The sequence below is a fragment of the Drosophila melanogaster genome, chromosome 3L (genome assembly GCF_000001215.4).
Source record: "Drosophila melanogaster chromosome 3L".
Lineage (NCBI taxonomy): Eukaryota > Metazoa > Arthropoda > Insecta > Diptera > Drosophilidae > Drosophila > Drosophila melanogaster.
The window spans coordinates 20,230,578-20,247,275 of record NT_037436.4 but is presented as its reverse complement, the minus strand read 5'-3'; the positions used below and the strand labels follow the sequence as shown (position 1 = coordinate 20,247,275).

The window sequence follows — 16,698 nt, the reverse complement described above, 5'->3', positions numbered from 1 at the left end:
ACGCTTAAAAAACTACTTCATATATGTACAAGATTCATGGGATATAATATCTTGGAATCAATTGCAGATGTAATATTATAATTATCTATTTAATGAATTTTGCAATATTCAGCCGAGCATTTCTGGCACCTGTTTGCAAAAAGAAAAGAAGAGGATCGATGGTTATAACCAACAAGTGCGCCGTGTGACTTGATATTCTGTTGATATGTTCCACTATCGTTACACAAAACCCAGAGCTCTGTTATGGTTCCGTTCTTGTAGTTATATTGATTATTTGCTCGGTTCCATGGCCTTTGGGGTGTCGTATACTCGTATGTGTTTTAATAGTCCAAGTGCCGCCAAGCCTTCCGTTGGCCATTCTGTGTGATTTTGGGGCTCCGGCCTCGAGGGGATTTTGTAGCTGAAACTCACGAAAGCCCCAAAATGAGTGCTGTCCCCTTGCTCCTTCACGGTGGTTTCACGATTTTGGGGTTTTCGTTGGTCGTAGCTTTAACTTTAATGGCAATTAGGGCCCAGAGCGGCTAACCTGCTATTAGTGATTACGGAATGCTCGGTCCCACTTCAAATTCAGTTAGCAGATGTGCGTGCGGCACAAGTTTCCGTTGCAATTGGTAAACTTTGTCTGCATTCTATGCATACAAATACAAACAAGAAGCCGGGCCAGATGAAGATACACAGCCTTTCAGATACTAATCCCCTGATTCTACATGCCTAAGATACACGATTAGATGGTCGTCCGTGTTGTTCCTTAGACTTCCACTTCTTCAGAACTCTTTAAGCCGGAAAGATTTTAGCTAGTGGAATTGTTGAGTTAGTTTAGGTGTAGGAAAGAATAATGTAAGTCAAATAGACGAAAACTCTAATTCTTCGTTTTCCACCTCAACAATAAAACACTTTACTTTACCAGCCAGCTTGACCCATCTTCTCTGCATAACCGGTTCTTACCTTGTGGCCCGATATTGAAATCCGCCGGACACGTTTCAATGCAGCCTGCAGACAATAGTGCATGGAGGCTAGTAAGGGTCACTCGGCGATTTCCGATAGGTCGAGTATCCTCGCTGTTCTTCTTATTGGCATCCTCGTCCTGTTTCGCGCACTGTTTTGCATATTCCAGTGCTAATGGCCGGTTGGCCGGTTGGCCGCACGCCACTCTCACCTGAATGGCCTGGTTGGCTGGTTGGTCAGGTGGGAGCTCCTTCGTGCTGGCATGCCATTGAAAAACATCCCATAAACATTTTGCTCAGCCCGGTATTTAAAATGGCTGCATGCGAATTTTTAGCCAACACAACATCAAAGTTCAAAAGTGGCTAACTTAATTAATTTAATGTGTGGGCCAGCAATAGAATTTTCAAGGTCCTTTAATTACGGAGCTATAAAGTGGCACAGAGTAGTTTCCATTACACATATACCCTGTTTTTAATTTTCGATCAGTATAATTATTAATTTAACTTTTTAGGAATGAATTATGGGATTTAATTCCAAGATTCAATATGAAAATACCATGTACTTTTACCTGAGTAGAGCACTTCCATGGCGCTTTTGGTCTCCGGTGGACACCTGTGCATGCTAAGAGTCTCACCTGACAGTCTTCTGTTTGCCAAGTCAATTAGTGCAAGTGAACACTCTTCCCAAATGGGTACTAATTAAAAAACATTTTAAGTATCTTTGCGTGCGGATAAAATGAAGCGTCTAATCGTTTATGCTCTGCAAAAAAGGAGCAATACTCAACGAAAAACTATTGTTTTTTATTCCCTATTAGGTTAGAATATGTACGTTTTGGGATCTAGATAAGTTCTGCTTTTGATTTTGACTATACTTTTACGAACATATTTGAACAAACGTCAAAGGAAGTGGTCAGATTCAATGATTTACTGGATTTTGATTTTAATATCGATTACAGGGAACTCATTTTCCGAAGCATTTTTCTGACTCACAGATAGAAAAGAACATCGTTTTACGTTTTGCTTTTTAGTTAAACTGTATTTTTTTATTTATATTAGTACTGCCAAACTAAGTATAACTTAATTAGCATGCTATTAAATTTATTTATCATTTGTCTACATATTTAGTCCGATCACGTCAAATTTACTTTAAACACATTAAAAGTTGTCAAGATAGCTAAGATTGTATTAGTACATTACAAATGGAGTTCGTTTAGTCCCAGGGATGCATTCGGATCTTCTTCCGGGAAGGTGTCAAAATCAATGGTGATCGTTTTTTTCTGGGGGATGTGTCGCTTATATTCCACGCCCACTGCATCCAGCATCCGCTTGGATGCACGATATGTGGGCTTATCGGCATATTTGTCGGACAAATATAGCACCTGAGATATGCCCACCTGGAATACAAATAGGTTAATTTATATGTTATGATATGTATGTACTATATATTCTTGATCAATTTTAGAAGATGAGTTCATAAAGCTGCCGTCCGTTTGGTCGTCCTTTCGTTTTAACGAAAAACTTAAAACCTTTTTGAAGCCGTGAAACTATTGGAAAGATTGTGCTTCCATGTTTGTGATCATATATTGGTGTAATTTTGTACACAACCGTTGTTTTTCCATATATTAATTCGTTTTTCATTTTATCAAAATAGGACGACTAAATTATACAGCTGCCATATGAAAATATTAAAGTTGCATTTCAAATAATAGAACAGAAATCCTATATTCGGCTTCCTTCGTTAATATTAGTTTTACCTGTATAATGAGTTTGGCACATTCGTTGCACGGAAATAGTGTGGTATACAGTCGAGTTCCAGACAAACTCATGCCGTTGCTGTTCAGGATTGCATTGGCCTCCGCGTGGACCACGTACATCTTCTTGTCTTCCAGGGGATCAAATTCCTGCGAGCCTTTCTTAGCTTTTGACCACGGAAACACGTCATCGCTGCAGTTGCGAGGGAACCCATTGTATCCAATGGCCACTATCCGATTCTGGGAATCCACGATGCAGGCGCCCACTTGGGTGACGGGATCTTTGCTGCGTTTGGCGGAGAGCAGTGAGGTGGCCATAAAGTAGTCATCCCAATGCAGATATTCCTTTCTCTTGTGGCTTTCGGGTGACTTCGACAACTGGGATATCAAATCTTGAGCGGAAACTTCAGCCATTTCTGCAAAACAAGTAGAAAACCTTATTAAGCGATGGAAATAATTAAATTATGATTTCTGATATCCACTTTTCATTATCGTAATTGGTTTCTTTATGCGTATTTCATTCATATAATGCATACATTAAACCAGCTCTGCAATGACAAATACTTGCCTCAGTTGTCTGTATGTCTTTATTTTAATAATCATTTAATGAATGCAAATCCATACACAACCATATTCCATTTCCAACCCATTGATATTTCCAACACACATATATGATGAAAACAAGTTGTATGTGTATAACTAACTAGAGATAAGAATAATAAATGGTTTGTATAATGCGTTTTATAGAGCAATAAATATTATTTACAACAAAACTGGAAGTAATTAAAGCCCCTTGATGTGCAACCCTGCTTGATTAACAAAATGAACGAAAAAACACTTTAGTTGTCATATCCTTGGTTTTATTTTTTATTTGTTCTTTTTCCTAACTTTTTCATGTCGTTTTTCTTATTTTGTGTGATGGGGTATATGATAGTCAAGGAAAGCATGACAACTGTGTGCACATTCTTTATTGCATTCATTAGACAAAACGATGATCGCGGCTATGTTATAGCAGCAATAATAATATTTTATGTATCATAAATTGGAATATACAGCGAATACTTTCAATAATAATTTTCATATTCAACTCAATGTGGTTAGGCGAGTGCGTAATTAAAACTACCTAGGTGCTCTTCTGCACCTGGATGGGATTCTGCTTGAGGTGCAGGTAGATGGATCGCATGCGGGAGACGTCCTTTCCCGCCTTGTTCACCTTGGGATTGAAGTCGCAGAGCTTGGCTATGCGCTCCCATTCGGTGCCCGGCTCGATGGTGCCATTCTCCAGGGTGGCGGCTTGTTTCTCGGCATTCCGCGACGCCAGTTTGGTCTTCGATATGGACTCGCCAATCTGGCGCAACCAGTCGTCCAGCTCCTTCTTGGACTGCTGTCGGAGTTCCTCCTTTTTTCGCTCCTCCTCGATGTCCTTCTCCTCCAGTCGTTGCTTTTGCTCTTCGCGCCATTTGCGTATCTTTTCGGGCTCTTCCCGCGACGGCGGCGGACCGGATATGCCCACGGGTTCATTGGACTCGCCACCAATGACCTCAAAACTGCCAGTGGAGGATTCGAGGCCACCCGTGCCGCCAGCAGAGAGCAGATCGCCTTCGGAGGCGGTGCCTCCCAGAAGCTCACCCAAGCCCTCGTCTGTGGATGCAGCCGGAGGAGCTGATGCAGATCCACCCGTAATCTCCGCCTCCAAGTCCCCGAGAGCTGACTGTTCGCGCGCCAGGAACTCGGCCGCCGGATCCACGTCCTCCTTGGCAGCGAAATCGTCTCCGAAGTCCATGGCTATGTGCTCTCTGGAAATGTTGTGATTGCTATTTAGTGGGCGTCTCACCCAGATTTACACGTACGCAGAGGAGCAGCCAGCTGCTGGCGGATTCCCCCCGATTCATTGACAATTGGGCACTACGCACCTCTCCTTTGATTCGGTTAGGACTAATTGAAGATCGGTGTGGGCGGATGACTAACCGGAAACTTGGTCAAATGTATTTTTTCAGTTTTCTTTTAGCAATGAATACGTAAAATGACTGTCATTAGTACGTGAACCAACCATAAAACAGCGGGCTATCGAACTGGTTCCAGCCGAACAGTGCTGGATAATGCAACATATATCGCAACGCGATGGTTTTAAATTTAATGTTATGATTTTTATATTAAAAAATAAATATTTTTTTACACCAGTTATTATGCCAAATCTTTTAAATGTATACAAATTAGTAATATTTAAGGAACAGAAACCATTGTTAACTATTTTACTTGTCAAAGCCGAATTCAACATTCCTTAACATCACGGATAACGAGTTAAAGATTTAGCTACATTTTGTATTATTAAGCTACAAGTTTATGATAATGTATGTTGAAAAAACCAAAGTAAGAACATTTAATTTTTCCTTAACTAAACTTTTAAATTATATCAGCAGCGTCAATTTTCCACTGGGTTTCTGGTCAATTAGTGTTGCAAAATGTGTAATGGTGGTGGCTTGATTCGTTCATATATAATTTAGAACCGTACATATAGTTAATAAAACCTAGATTTAATATAATATTTAAGTTTGGAATTATTTTATTTTTTTTTTTGTTTTCAGATTTTGTAAAGTTCTCATGGTTTTTGAAATCAACTAGTTCCAATTGATCAGTGTTAGGAAACGCGCGAGTTCAGTAAACACAACCTTCAGAGGAGTTACGATTAATTTGTTTATATCTTATCAAATGTGCCTTAATAAATGCTCGTAAAATGTAAATACACAACAAAGTTAACTAGTAATGACTGTAGACCCGATAAAAAGCGTATTATACAACACTTGTTGCTATTGCATAGCACATGGGAATATAATTGCTGGTCAAATTTCACGGTGAATTGTTCACACAACATGACTTAATTATGTTTTTGACTAACCTATGCCACGAAGAACACAAGACGCAGTATACTTTTTGAGGAAATTAACAAAGACGAAATGCGAGGACGACGGCAAAACAAACAATAAACACTCGGCGCGCGAACTAGTGAACCGATGAACAAGTTCACCGTGGCATCATTCACCTGAGCCAGTGGTTCGTTTTTCACTGGCAGCAGAGCGGCCATTTTGGAGATTGTTTCATCCACAAAAAAGTTATGCACCGAATCTAAAAAAAAGAACGTTCGCTGTTAGTTAAACATAAAATCCGCTCGTGCATATTGAAGCGTTGTTGTGCTGGCCGATCCGATGTGAAGATAATGCTGGGCCCGAGCAGACCGACAGTTCCGATTCTATAACGACTAAAAGTTAGTGACTATCTTCCAACACGCACGCATGTACGCCCGTGTGTGTGAGTATGTGTGTGTGTGTGTGTGATTGTGTGCATGGATACATATATGTACAAGCGGAAAATACGGGAAAAAATCCTATTCCCAGGCAGAAAAACATTGCCAAAAACAGCATAAATCCCAGCCAATGTGATGGCCCCGTCATTGTAATGTCATAAGTGAGCACCCACATTAACCCATTGACGCTGAAACTTCAAAAATGCGGTCTCCTTGCCGCCGAGCGCCAAGGCAAAAAATACAGACGCCAATTTTTTTGAAGGGGGAACCAAGCGCATCGTGGCCAAAAGGGATACAAAAAAAATGAAGATACGAAAAAAATAGGGGGATCCCTTCAGTGCAGAAAAGTTGGGGAACAAACACCCCAAAACTGGAGTGTTTCATTCTAAAGTGTACTTCTACTATGTGTTTATTGATTTACAATAAAAGATAAACAAAATATGTTTGACCACATATAAATATCAATAATTTTATAGTAATTATTATTGATCCATAAATAACATTAATTGAATTCGCGCCTTTTTCCCCTCTATATTATGAATGCCATGGCAAGCAACTTGTGATAACAATATAAATATGTTATAATCTAAGCTACCGCTAAATTGATAAATATGGGCGGGATTTTTAGACTTAACACATGACCATTGGAAATGTATCCGAGCAATAATAAACTCCAATTAGTTAATCCTTTACATATAAGCCGCTAATTATATTCAAAAACCACTAAAGTTTTGCTATTTGTTTCAGTTACCAGCCATCAGCAGTAGAAGAGCCCAAGCCAAACATGGATCCCAATTCCAGTCCCTGGTCATACGCCTACAACCGCATCGTGCCCGCCAGTGCCGGAAGCTCCGGCGGAACAGCAGAGGACTTCCAGCATCCACACCTGGCCACCATTACGGCAGCAAGCATCGCCAGCTTTAATGCGGCGGCCGCCAGTGGTGGCAGCTTTGTGCCTCCGTCACCGATTGGCAGCTACAACCCAGTATTCCAGCAGATCTACCACCATGCGGCGGCGGCCAGTGTCCAGCCTAAGCCCGCCCACTATGCCTCGTCAGCGGTGAGCACGCCGCACCGCCAGCTGCAGCTGCCCAGTTCGCTGGACAAGCAGCTCAGTTCGTTCCAGAACCAGGCGGCCGTGTCGGCGGCAGCGGCTGCTGTAGTCAACAATGTTGCCTCGAACTATTACGGGGAGAACTCCTCGTCGAGTGGAGCCTCACCATCGCCCACAACGGTGGCCCTGACGTCGACGTCGCTGACCTGGAACACGCCGAACATGATATCGAACACCTTCCTGGCCATGCAACAGCAGCAGGCACAGCAGCAACAGCAGCAGGCACAACAGCAGCAACAACAGGCCCAACAGCAACAGCAGCAGGCGCAACAGCAACAGCTAAACCTGGTGGCCGACAAAGTGGTGAGTAGAATTCGTTTGTTTTACGTTCGGCTTTCAGATCACTCTTCTATTATGGTTTACGCCAGCTTCTGGGGAAGCACACACACTTATTAAAACCCCGCAGGCTCTATCGCATTTATCGCATACTAACATAACATCCCTTCCAATAAACCCATCAAAGCATAGACTAAGTCTAGCCTCTCTATGTCGAATCAATCCCAAACCAAACACTTTCCGATTCCGATTCAATCTATGTACGGTGCGCTGTAGCAGATTAAGCAGGAAAAGCAATTAAAAGCCTACAACGACTCGATTTACCTGATCCAACTGCAACAGCAGCAGCAGCAACAACAGACAGCGGCGCAGCAGCAACAGCAGCAGCTCCACCAGCAACTGCAACAGGAGATCGCCGAGGCAGACACAGAACCGGACACCTATTACACCATTGATGGCCGGAAGGTCAAGGTGACGCGGAAGGATGGCCAGCCGTATCGGGCAACGATAGTAGACCAACAGGATGCCAGTCCGGTGCCGCTGGCAGTGCCAGTTCCGGCGGGATCCTATCCGGTGCAATATGCCAGTCCGGCGCTAAGCTCCGCAGATGGATCGCCCATCACGAATTTACATGCGGTGGACGTGGTCAGCACACCGCAGGCCCAGGTGATCGTCTACAAGACGGCATCCCCTGTGCAAAGGCGGCAAGAAGCGGGCGCTGGATCGTCTGCTGCTGCCACACCCACCACGGTGGCCTACTCATCTGTGATACAAAGCACCCTGCAGCAACAGCAGCAGCAGCAGAACCTCTGCTGGACGAAGCTGGAGGACAATGGAGCGGGGCAGGAGGACATTAAGAACGTGCTGCAGCTGCAGGTGAAACAGGAACATCGGCAGCTCGATTTTGCCAGTGAGGCATCCTCAGTGGACGCCGGTGGTGGTGGCGAAAATCTAGTTTTCAACCTACCGCCCGGGCTGGAGATCAAGCAAACCTTCTATCCCGCGAGCGTGGTCGATGGGGAGCAACTGCAGCTGCAGGAGCACAATCAAAACCAATCCCAGTCCTCCGGTCGGCGCCAGCACGTGGTGGCCAACATGATCATGTCGCCGTCGGCGGGCAACTTAGCGTCACAGATTCAAGTAGTGCCAAAGGTTTGTATTTAATTTTTTTTATTTCCGTTTCTATTTGTTTATTAATTTGTTTGTGTTCTGCCTTTATTTCGTTTTATTTGCTTTTCACACTATTTCTTCCAAGATTTTGCCAACTTAAATGGACTAGTTTGGAAGATCTCTTATTTAGTTCCACTGTGCGCTTTTTCTTTCTGATTGGCTAAAAATAAATTTGAATTAACAAAACGTACCTTAACAGACTATTGGTAGCTTACATAAAAAATCTCATTTGGACGCAAAATTTCCAATATTTATTTTAATTAAGAATTTGAAACCTACATTTATAGAAGTACTAATTAGATTTTCTTGCTTTCAAATACTAGAAGTATCCAGTTTCCCGAATATAAGGTTATTTCGTTAAAGCCCTGTTCTGTAGCTTTATATTTTAAAAAAAATTTGCATGCCCTTTCGATTATTTCTTGTATTATGGTGGAAGCTATTTCTTTGGCCTTCTGTTATTAATCGCTTAATTTGAAATTCTTCGGTTCAATCTAACAAAAACTGCTAACTGATATTCTCTAGTTTAAAGTCATGTGGCCACTTTGAAACTGTGACGTTATGTTGTAATGGTATGATCCAATCCTAATGGGGGTAAACCCAAGCACCAAACGCGTATGCCGCTCGCAGCCCAGTTGTTAATACCCCATAAAATGTTCTGGGAGCAGACTGTTCTTTTTACCAGCCAGTGTACTCGTTTACCAACCGTTTCTAATGTCCCAATGTCCAAGCTATTGATAGTGTGCTGTTTGCATATAACCTTTGGTGATCCCGAGTGTTCTAATCCGCATTCTTTTCACACTTGCTTGCAGGAGGAGGTGAAGCCGCCGCCGAAACCAGCGAAGACTCCGCGCAAGCGCCAACCGAAGAAAACGCTTATCCCCAGTAGCAGCGACTACGGCAATGTGCGCAGTCCCCAGGAGCCGCAGCATCATCAGTTGCAGCAGCAACAGCAACAACAACAGCAGCACAATCAGCAACAGCAGCAACAGAACACGTACTACGACTTCAACAGCAAGTGGAATGCTCCGCTCAAGACGGAAAACAATGCGGCGTCCGTTTCGCCGGCGGCCACAATAAACATACCCACATATCCTCAGCAGAGCCAACAGCAGCAGCACCAGCAGCAGCAAGCGCAGCAGCAGCAGCAGCAGCACTTGCCACAGCCGGCACACCTGCAGTCCTCGCAGGCCCAGTCACACTTGACCCAGTTGGCGCAATACTATCCAGCCTTCCCTCAGCCCATTGCCTCTCAGTACACTGCCTGTATGCAGCAACAGCAACAACAGCAGCAGCAACAACAACAACAGCAGCAACAGCAGGCAGCCTATACGCAGCAGCAACACCAGCAGGCCTACACACAGCAACAGCAGCAGCAGGCGCAGCAGCAGCGTCAGGAGAAGAGTGAAGCCACTCAACAGCAAGAGGAGGAGGCGAACGCGGCTGCAGCGGCGGCAGCAGCAGCAGCGGCCAGCAACAAGGTCATCGTGCCTAACATCGAAGAGGAACTGGATTTTTTGGCGGATGCCACAGCAACACCGAAGCAGGGCTATGCCAACTCACTGTCCAGCAACGGGCGCGGGACCAACTCCTCCACAAATAACACGAACTTTGGCATACGTAATCCGAACAAGACTCCTTCCCCGGAGCCAACGAACTGTCCACCCAACTCGCATGCCTCCAACAATGGGCATGGTCATTCGGCGGTGACGCCCGTGGCGCCTTCAAGCACCGGAGCCAGTGCATCCACGGCGTACAGTCCTGTTGCTCCCAAGCCTGTGAGCGTGGGCACGCTAATTGGGGAGAAGAAGACTCAGTTTATGGACAGCTATCTGAAGTTTCTGCAGGGCGAGCGGGACGATGATCCGCCGCCGGTAGTGAAGCCATCGCGGAAGTTAAATTACCCACGAGCTCCGTACAAGCGGAAAGGCAAGGGTTCTGGGAGCGGAGATGAACCCACAACCTCACAGGCCACACAGTCAGCGGGGGACGCCGTCCAGGCAGTTGATGGACTGGCAGGACTCGTCGGTGATGATGGGCATCGTATCAAAATACTCTCGCAGACGCAAATACTCCCCAAGAAGCGTCCGCACGCCCAAATGGTGGCTGCTGCAGCCGCGGCGGAGTCGGCACCTTCGTCGTCGGTGATCCAGCAGCCCGGGGATCAAACCTCCTTCCGGCCATACGCCCAGCAGCAGCAACAGGCGCAACAGCAGCAGCAGCAATCGATGAGCGGACAGCACTTTGTGCAGCAGCATTGCGCCCAACTGACAGCTGGAGCGGGTCAAGGTATGTTACTTGACCAACAGCATAGTACCAATAAGCACTCCACTATCGCTACTTCCACGCCATGCAACAACTACAACAACAACAACAATCACCACCACACGCCAGCCAGCGCGAATGCAACAGCGAATTCGAATTCAACAACGCCGACGCCAGCACCAGCGCCGAATCCTCATCACTTTATAAACCTGCTGTGGCCTTGGCAGCACTAGCGGCTGCCACTAGCAGCCGCACCACCCACCCACGCAGCACCACCACCCACACCACACGGACAGACAGACAGCCAGACAGACAACCGACCGCTAGACCCTTGGACGGTGTGTATATGTAAAAAACAACCATAATGACATCAAAACAAAAACAAAAAACAAGGAAAATGCTATCTTTTAAATTTGTTAAAAGAGCAAACAAAAAAAAGAAAAAACAAACAAACAAACAAACAAAAGGAGAATCCCATGAACAAAAGTATAAAGTATTTTTGAGATGAAATCGAGAAGAACAAATATTATTAATTTTCAAAAACCCAAATAAACCGTGTATTTTTATTATTTGTACTTGTAAGACGGATCAGAATCCGGTTGCGATTCCGATCCAGGTGCTGGTGCTGGTGTTCCATGGCCGTGGGAGATGGTGTTGCTGGTGTGCTAGTTTGTTGTTGTCGATGTCGTTGTTGTGGATCCTGTCCCGTTCCGTTCGTGTCATCCGGGCACTCGCCACGTCCAGTTCAATGTTGCTAACCCACTTTTGTGCTCTCCACAGACCCCTTGAGTGTGCCGCCGCGACGGGAGCAATGCTCCCGCAAGGCCAAGCAGAGCAGCATGCATGCCATGCTCATGAATTCCAGTTCTGTTGTCGGCGATGGTGGAGTAGTTGGCGAGCCGGATGAGTTCACCGACTCTGACACGGATCCTGTATGGACTCCGCAGGAGGAAGACGTAAGTTTTTCGCCTCCGGTCTCGAAAACCATTGTCTCACAACCTGCTTATCACTCCTCACACGCAGAGCGATGATGGAAAGGGCTATGGGAAACGAAAGTTGGCTCGCCGGTCGAAGGGCACTCCTCGCAAGAACACCTATGACCATTCCTCAGGCCTGCAACAACAGCCACAACAGCAGCAGCAACACCACCAGCAACTGCAGCAGATGCAGGTCAACCAGCAACATCACCAGCAGCAGCAACAGGTGCAGCAAATGGCGGGTGGCGAATCAACCTACAATTCGCAACAGAATATGTCCGGAGTGGCGGATGTGGGATATGCCAGCGCATCATCGGGCCCAGCTGCCAACTCGGAGAACTTTAAAGTAGGTTGATATATATGTACATACTTTTTACGATGAAGCCTCACGCTTTTTTGATGGCAACATTTTAGACGGGCGACTTCATAGTTTTGCGATCGGATCTCGTGAACGATTGGCCCACCATTTGGCAGGTGGACTCAAAGTGCATTTTGCAAAAGTACGAGCCATTCCGCCAAAACGGAAAGACCTTCTATCGCAACATGTCGAAGGTGGGTCTGCTGCATCTCTACCAAGAGTACATGCTGTAATCACACTTTCTTGGATTTCAGTACGCCTCTTGGAATCTCGAAACTAAGAAACTCTACCTCAAAGCACCGGTGCGCATTCAACTGCATTCACACACCGAAACGATTGTTGAGTTCATGCGATCAGAGTTGCTGGCCGACGATACGGAGCAGTTTATTGAAAAGATCATGGAGGACTACCTGTCCTACAGGGATAATTTTGAGATCTATATTCAGACTATGATCTCCCAGGCCCTCGATCCAAGCTTCTTCTCGGAAATAACGCGGGAAAAGGGTAAACTATCCGAAAAGCGAACTAATTTTTATTTTTATTACTCACTTATTATCAATTCATTTCATCCATAGACGACTACTTTTTGGGCAGTGTTCGCGTGGTAGACAATATCATGGAAAACTGCAAGCGTAAGCTGCTGGCCATCACTCCTTGGACACGGAGTACGATCTCCTCCATCGAGACGTGGCCCAAGTGCCATGTGTTCTCCGAATGGGAACAAAACAATCTTACCCAGAAAAATTGCGCCGGTTGCCACCAGCCAGGCATCGCTGTGCGCTTCCTCCTCTTCGGGGAGCCGTACAATCCGAACACCATGCAGACTATTCCCGTTGATCCGCGAATCGTCTATGAAAAGGTGAGTGTTGCTTAGAAGCTAGGATAGGATATATTAAGCATATATTGACTTTAATGTTACTTTGTTTCTGCAGGATATTGTTCTATGCCGCATCTGTGCCGCTCGTGCAGATCTCTTCCACAAGATTGCACACGAAAAGTTCAATCTGTTCATAAACTGCTCGCAGCGAGTAACCGAGCAGCAGCAACAGTTCCCAGGAAAGACGTCAACAGAAATATTGAATGATCTGCTGGCCGAACACAACTGGATCGACGAGGTACAACTCGAGATTACCTACAAGTGCTACTGATATCAACCTATATCAATTGTTTTCAGCTCTTCCGCAACATGCGCAACTGCTGGGCCGAGGTGGAGAGTCTGGAGAGGCAGAAGCGCTTCCGGGAGGTCATGCAGTAAAAGCCATTGTTACCAGGACCCATTATCAGTATCAGGAGGTCTCCTGATTGCGTATCCAAGTGCTGGACATTAGGACATTAAACGCCAAGCCCCACGTAATGCTGCAATAAACTCAATGAGTTGTTATTTTATTATATACCAGAAGACACGCAACAGCTTAGTTTTAGTGCAAGACACATATTGTACTGTGTAGGCCTTTAGTTTAAGATAGAGTCTATAGTCTTGGACAATGCAAGTGCATGCCATGTAAATAGCTATACAGATAGCTATAGCCGCGCATTATATCGTACATATATATATATATATATATATCGAACTTAAAGTACTAAATAATAGAGTAGTACTAACCTCATCAAGACGAAGGAATAATATTTCTGTTGCGTTGAAATTGGTTAAGCATTCTGTTTTGCTAAATTTCAAATTAAGATTTATTTGGTAGCATTTCTTAAGAAGATAATTTACCTTAAACACCCGCAAACAATCAAATTGTGTTTTTCTACCGACGTGGTAAGGAAAACATTATCAGCATCAACACTATACATACTTACTAATTGTACATACTTAGTTTAAACTCTAGTTACACAATCCAGTTGCAGACATTTAGTTAACTTTATTTGTTATGCGGATTTTAATTTAAGTTGTGAATTTTTAGAATCTTAGAGTTCCCTGAATAAATATGAAAGAATCACATATGTATACTGGCAGAAGCTTTAGTTTTGCCTCGCTTACACGCAACATATTTACACCTTTAACTTCTATGGGAAATGTTCTATTAATGTTATTATCTATAATACTTTAGCACTGCTCGGAGTCCATTTTGAACAGCGGCTCCGTCATGTTGTATTTTATAAGATCCTCGACGATACCAGTGATTCGCCGCTTGAAAATTGGTAAAGTCCGGGCGTTGAGCATTTCGTATTCTTCAATGAGCTCCTTGTACTTGGGTTCATCAGAGGATGTCGAAATACTTTGGATGGCCTCGGAAACAGTATCGATATCAATCACTTCGTTGGCATTGGAAATGAAAAAGGGTAGCGAAAATGCTCCCATTATCAAGCCGTAAACGCCGTACTGTTGCAATTGCCGATTGAAGACGCTGCGCGGATATATGCCCTCGAGGGAAAGATTGCAGGACTTCAATTTCTGGTCCATCGTGTTGTAGTAAGCATCCATAAAGTCGGGGAAGTGCTCGTCCCGCAATCGTTTCTCCGTGCAGGCAAACAGGTAATGGACTATGTCCAGTACCGGCGGTGCATAGCGAGACATTTGAAAGTCGATCAGCTTGGCCTCCACAGGTTGATCAGAATTAGGCTGGGGAATAGCAATAGTAGCTTATTTAGATAATAACTTAGAACTAGAAGGATTAATTACCTCATGTCTATAGAGAATATTGTTATTCCAGAAGTCACCGTGACAGATAACAGCATGTGGCGCCTGCGCCTTTCCATCCACACAGTAAAGAGCCAAGGATTTCAGCTGGTTTTCACACAATTGCAGGACTTCCTGGACCGCGGCCACTTGGTCGCCATCGGATTCTTTCAGGATGATTCTCGCCTTGCGCAGCTGCGCCTTTCCAAACTCAATTGTGACCTCCTCAATGTCAGATGTAAATAGGTTGTCCTTCTCCACGAACTCCACCAACTGCTTGAACTGCAAGGGATCGGTCTGCTGCAGGATGAAGGAGCACGCATGCAGCTCCGCTAAAGCTTTCAGGGAGCAGACCACGATGTCGTAGGTAGGCATAATACAGCGTGAATTGGGCCGAAATCCACTCTCAGACAGGTCCTCGAATATCAAGAACTCATCGGGAGCTTTCAAGTCATTGGCCTGTAGGGCCGGCGCCACGGTGAAAGTGTTCCGATCTGGAGATAGCGCCCGGAAAACGGGAAACACCTTCTGGTACATGAAGACTTCACGAGCATAGTAGTCCACGACGTGCATATGGGATCTTCGGGCCTCGTTCCTAGGCGCCATTTTGACCACCACGGTGGCTGCGTCCACGATCGTGGGCCAACTCACCCGGAGAACCTGTCCGTAGGCATTCTCCCCAACTCCGGCCATTGGTTGCGAGACCATAGGTATACCATGGCGTTGATACAGCTCCAAAAGGACTCGGGTAACGGCGTATGAAAGCTCGTTATCGCTCATTTTGTTACCTGGCTTGAATCTTCGTCGTTGAATCTATATTTCCAAGTGAACTACTTCAACATTTGTTTCGGCTTTTATAGTTCGTCGGCCGAAAAGCTCCACACTAGTTGCGCTGCATTGAGGGTGGTGCTGATGATAGAAGCCACGTGACCGATTGAATGGTGAATGGTTAAGTGGGCATCCTTATTGCTTCTAAACTAACGAATAGATATTAGAGTTTGTTTTTAAATCGATGGTACTGGGTTTGTATTGCGTGGAATATTCGTAAAACCATCTTTACTAACATCATCGATATCATTGCTTATATGGATTTCTCGATATATAGAAAATATGCGATTTTTATAAACTCATCTTCTTTACAACAGCATAACACTTATTTAATTGAGATCACTATAGTCCATGATTTTTTATATATTCATATGTCTTATATATTTATATTTTTTTATATTTTATTTAAGACCATTTCCAACAATTCGTCAAATTACGTAGCCGATAAAGAGCAACGAACTTAGAAGGGAATTTTTTGTACTGTTTTCCCCAAACGTTTTTGGTAGTTTAATTCAAATCATAACTAAAATGTTTGCAGATTTTACTAGTTGCACCAGTAACTAAGATACATTCAAACTAAAGAGCTTCAATTATTTAGCTTTGAAACTAGGTTTTTCGGTTTCGCTGCAATACTAATATTTACCCCATGATTAATCTATTTGTTTTGTTTGTAAAGCAGCAACATTGCCCAAATCCAGAAGGGTTTGCACAAAATATTTAGGCCAATCGATAGGAACGATAGTGCACTTCTTATTGTGCTCTATTTTCAGCTCTAACGTCAGTAGCTTCGGTCGATGACCCGGCTCAAGGCCATTGCTAATGCGAACATACACTCGCGGCGGACTTACTCGTATATGCAAGCTACTATACAAGTAGTTAGAAAAGAATGCGATTCAGGAAAACAAAAATCAAACTTAACTTTTTGTCATACCATCATACCATACCAAACCAAACCATGCCCACCGCCGAAGCTTTTTGAGTATTACCCGCGAACCGTAAATATCGGCCATTGAACTTGACAATCGTGGTACATGCACGCCCCCAAGAAAGCTCGTGCACGGTATAGCACGATCGGATCTAACCCGTTCTAGCGG

General features: G+C 44.5%; 4 protein-coding genes across 15 annotated transcripts; 1 reads left to right on the top strand and 3 right to left on the bottom strand.

The window, feature by feature from the left end:
- Window positions 1–1,963: 1,963 nt before the first annotated feature.
- Window positions 1,964–6,009, bottom strand: CG6951 (uncharacterized protein). Of its 2 annotated transcripts, none has more exons than NM_168838.3 (3): window positions 5,736–6,009; window positions 2,699–3,111; window positions 1,964–2,338 (listed from the first exon to the last, which is right to left on the bottom strand). In NM_168838.3, exons 2-3 carry the CDS (start codon window positions 3,107–3,109, stop codon window positions 2,138–2,140), a joined length of 612 nt encoding a protein of 203 aa, NP_730502.1. In that variant the 5' UTR covers window positions 3,110–3,111; window positions 5,736–6,009; the 3' UTR covers window positions 1,964–2,137. The 2 variants fall into 2 exon arrangements, with proteins under 2 accessions (NP_730502.1, NP_649197.1); NM_140940.3 differs by lacking the exon at window positions 5,736–6,009 and adding an exon at window positions 5,592–5,713.
- On the bottom strand, window positions 3,541–6,223 carry Clc (Clathrin light chain). 4 transcript variants are annotated; one of them, NM_001170009.1, is made up of 2 exons: window positions 6,170–6,223; window positions 3,541–4,491 (listed from the first exon to the last, which is right to left on the bottom strand). In NM_001170009.1, exon 2 carries the CDS (start codon window positions 4,476–4,478, stop codon window positions 3,819–3,821), a length of 660 nt encoding a protein of 219 aa, NP_001163480.1. In that variant the 5' UTR covers window positions 4,479–4,491; window positions 6,170–6,223; the 3' UTR covers window positions 3,541–3,818. The 4 variants fall into 4 exon arrangements, with proteins under 4 accessions (NP_001163480.1, NP_001262101.1, NP_524178.2 ...); NM_001275172.1 differs by lacking the exon at window positions 6,170–6,223 and adding an exon at window positions 5,592–5,713; NM_079454.3 differs by lacking the exon at window positions 6,170–6,223 and adding an exon at window positions 4,609–4,770.
- CG17233 (uncharacterized protein) lies at window positions 5,373–14,103 on the top strand. 8 transcript variants are annotated; one of them, NM_001259912.1, is made up of 11 exons: window positions 5,373–5,431; window positions 6,744–7,413; window positions 7,729–8,538; window positions 9,366–10,842; window positions 11,599–11,774; window positions 11,842–12,141; window positions 12,210–12,347; window positions 12,408–12,657; window positions 12,729–13,012; window positions 13,086–13,268; window positions 13,328–14,103. In NM_001259912.1, exons 2-11 carry the CDS (start codon window positions 6,781–6,783, stop codon window positions 13,406–13,408), a joined length of 4,332 nt encoding a protein of 1,443 aa, NP_001246841.1. In that variant the 5' UTR covers window positions 5,373–5,431; window positions 6,744–6,780; the 3' UTR covers window positions 13,409–14,103. The 8 variants fall into 8 exon arrangements, with proteins under 8 accessions (NP_001246841.1, NP_001246840.1, NP_730500.1 ...); NM_001259911.1 differs by lacking the exon at window positions 5,373–5,431 and adding an exon at window positions 5,758–5,957 and having other exon boundaries at window positions 7,666–8,538; NM_168837.3 differs by lacking the exon at window positions 5,373–5,431 and adding an exon at window positions 5,758–6,001 and having other exon boundaries at window positions 7,663–8,538; window positions 13,328–13,727.
- On the bottom strand, window positions 14,021–15,607 carry CG13813 (uncharacterized protein). The gene is made up of 2 exons (NM_140938.3): window positions 14,780–15,607; window positions 14,021–14,719 (listed from the first exon to the last, which is right to left on the bottom strand). The coding sequence occupies exons 1-2, from the start codon at window positions 15,554–15,556 to the stop codon at window positions 14,204–14,206; spliced, it is 1,293 nt and encodes a 430-aa protein (NP_649195.1). The 5' UTR covers window positions 15,557–15,607; the 3' UTR covers window positions 14,021–14,203.
- Between the last annotated feature and the right edge of the window lie 1,091 nt (window positions 15,608–16,698).

Excerpts from the sequence above, each read along its gene's own strand:
- CG6951 (NM_168838.3), bottom strand. The coding sequence starts at position 3,109 with ATGGCTGAAGTTTCCGCTCAAGATTTGATATCCCAGTTGTCGAAGTCA. Across the intron at positions 2,339-2,698 it reads GTGCCAAACTCATTATACAG|GTGGGCATATCTCAGGTGCT; the intron begins GTAAAACTAATA and ends TTTGTATTCCAG.
- Clc (NM_001170009.1), bottom strand. The coding sequence starts at position 4,478 with ATGGACTTCGGAGACGATTTCGCTGCCAAGGAGGACGTGGATCCGGCG.
- CG17233 (NM_168837.3), top strand. The coding sequence starts at position 6,781 with ATGGATCCCAATTCCAGTCCCTGGTCATACGCCTACAACCGCATCGTG. Across the intron at positions 8,539-9,365 it reads AGATTCAAGTAGTGCCAAAG|GAGGAGGTGAAGCCGCCGCC; the intron begins GTTTGTATTTAA and ends ACTTGCTTGCAG. Across the intron at positions 13,269-13,327 it reads AACACAACTGGATCGACGAG|CTCTTCCGCAACATGCGCAA; the intron begins GTACAACTCGAG and ends AATTGTTTTCAG.
- CG13813 (NM_140938.3), bottom strand. The coding sequence starts at position 15,556 with ATGAGCGATAACGAGCTTTCATACGCCGTTACCCGAGTCCTTTTGGAG. Across the intron at positions 14,720-14,779 it reads ATATTCTCTATAGACATGAG|CCTAATTCTGATCAACCTGT; the intron begins GTAATTAATCCT and ends GCTATTCCCCAG.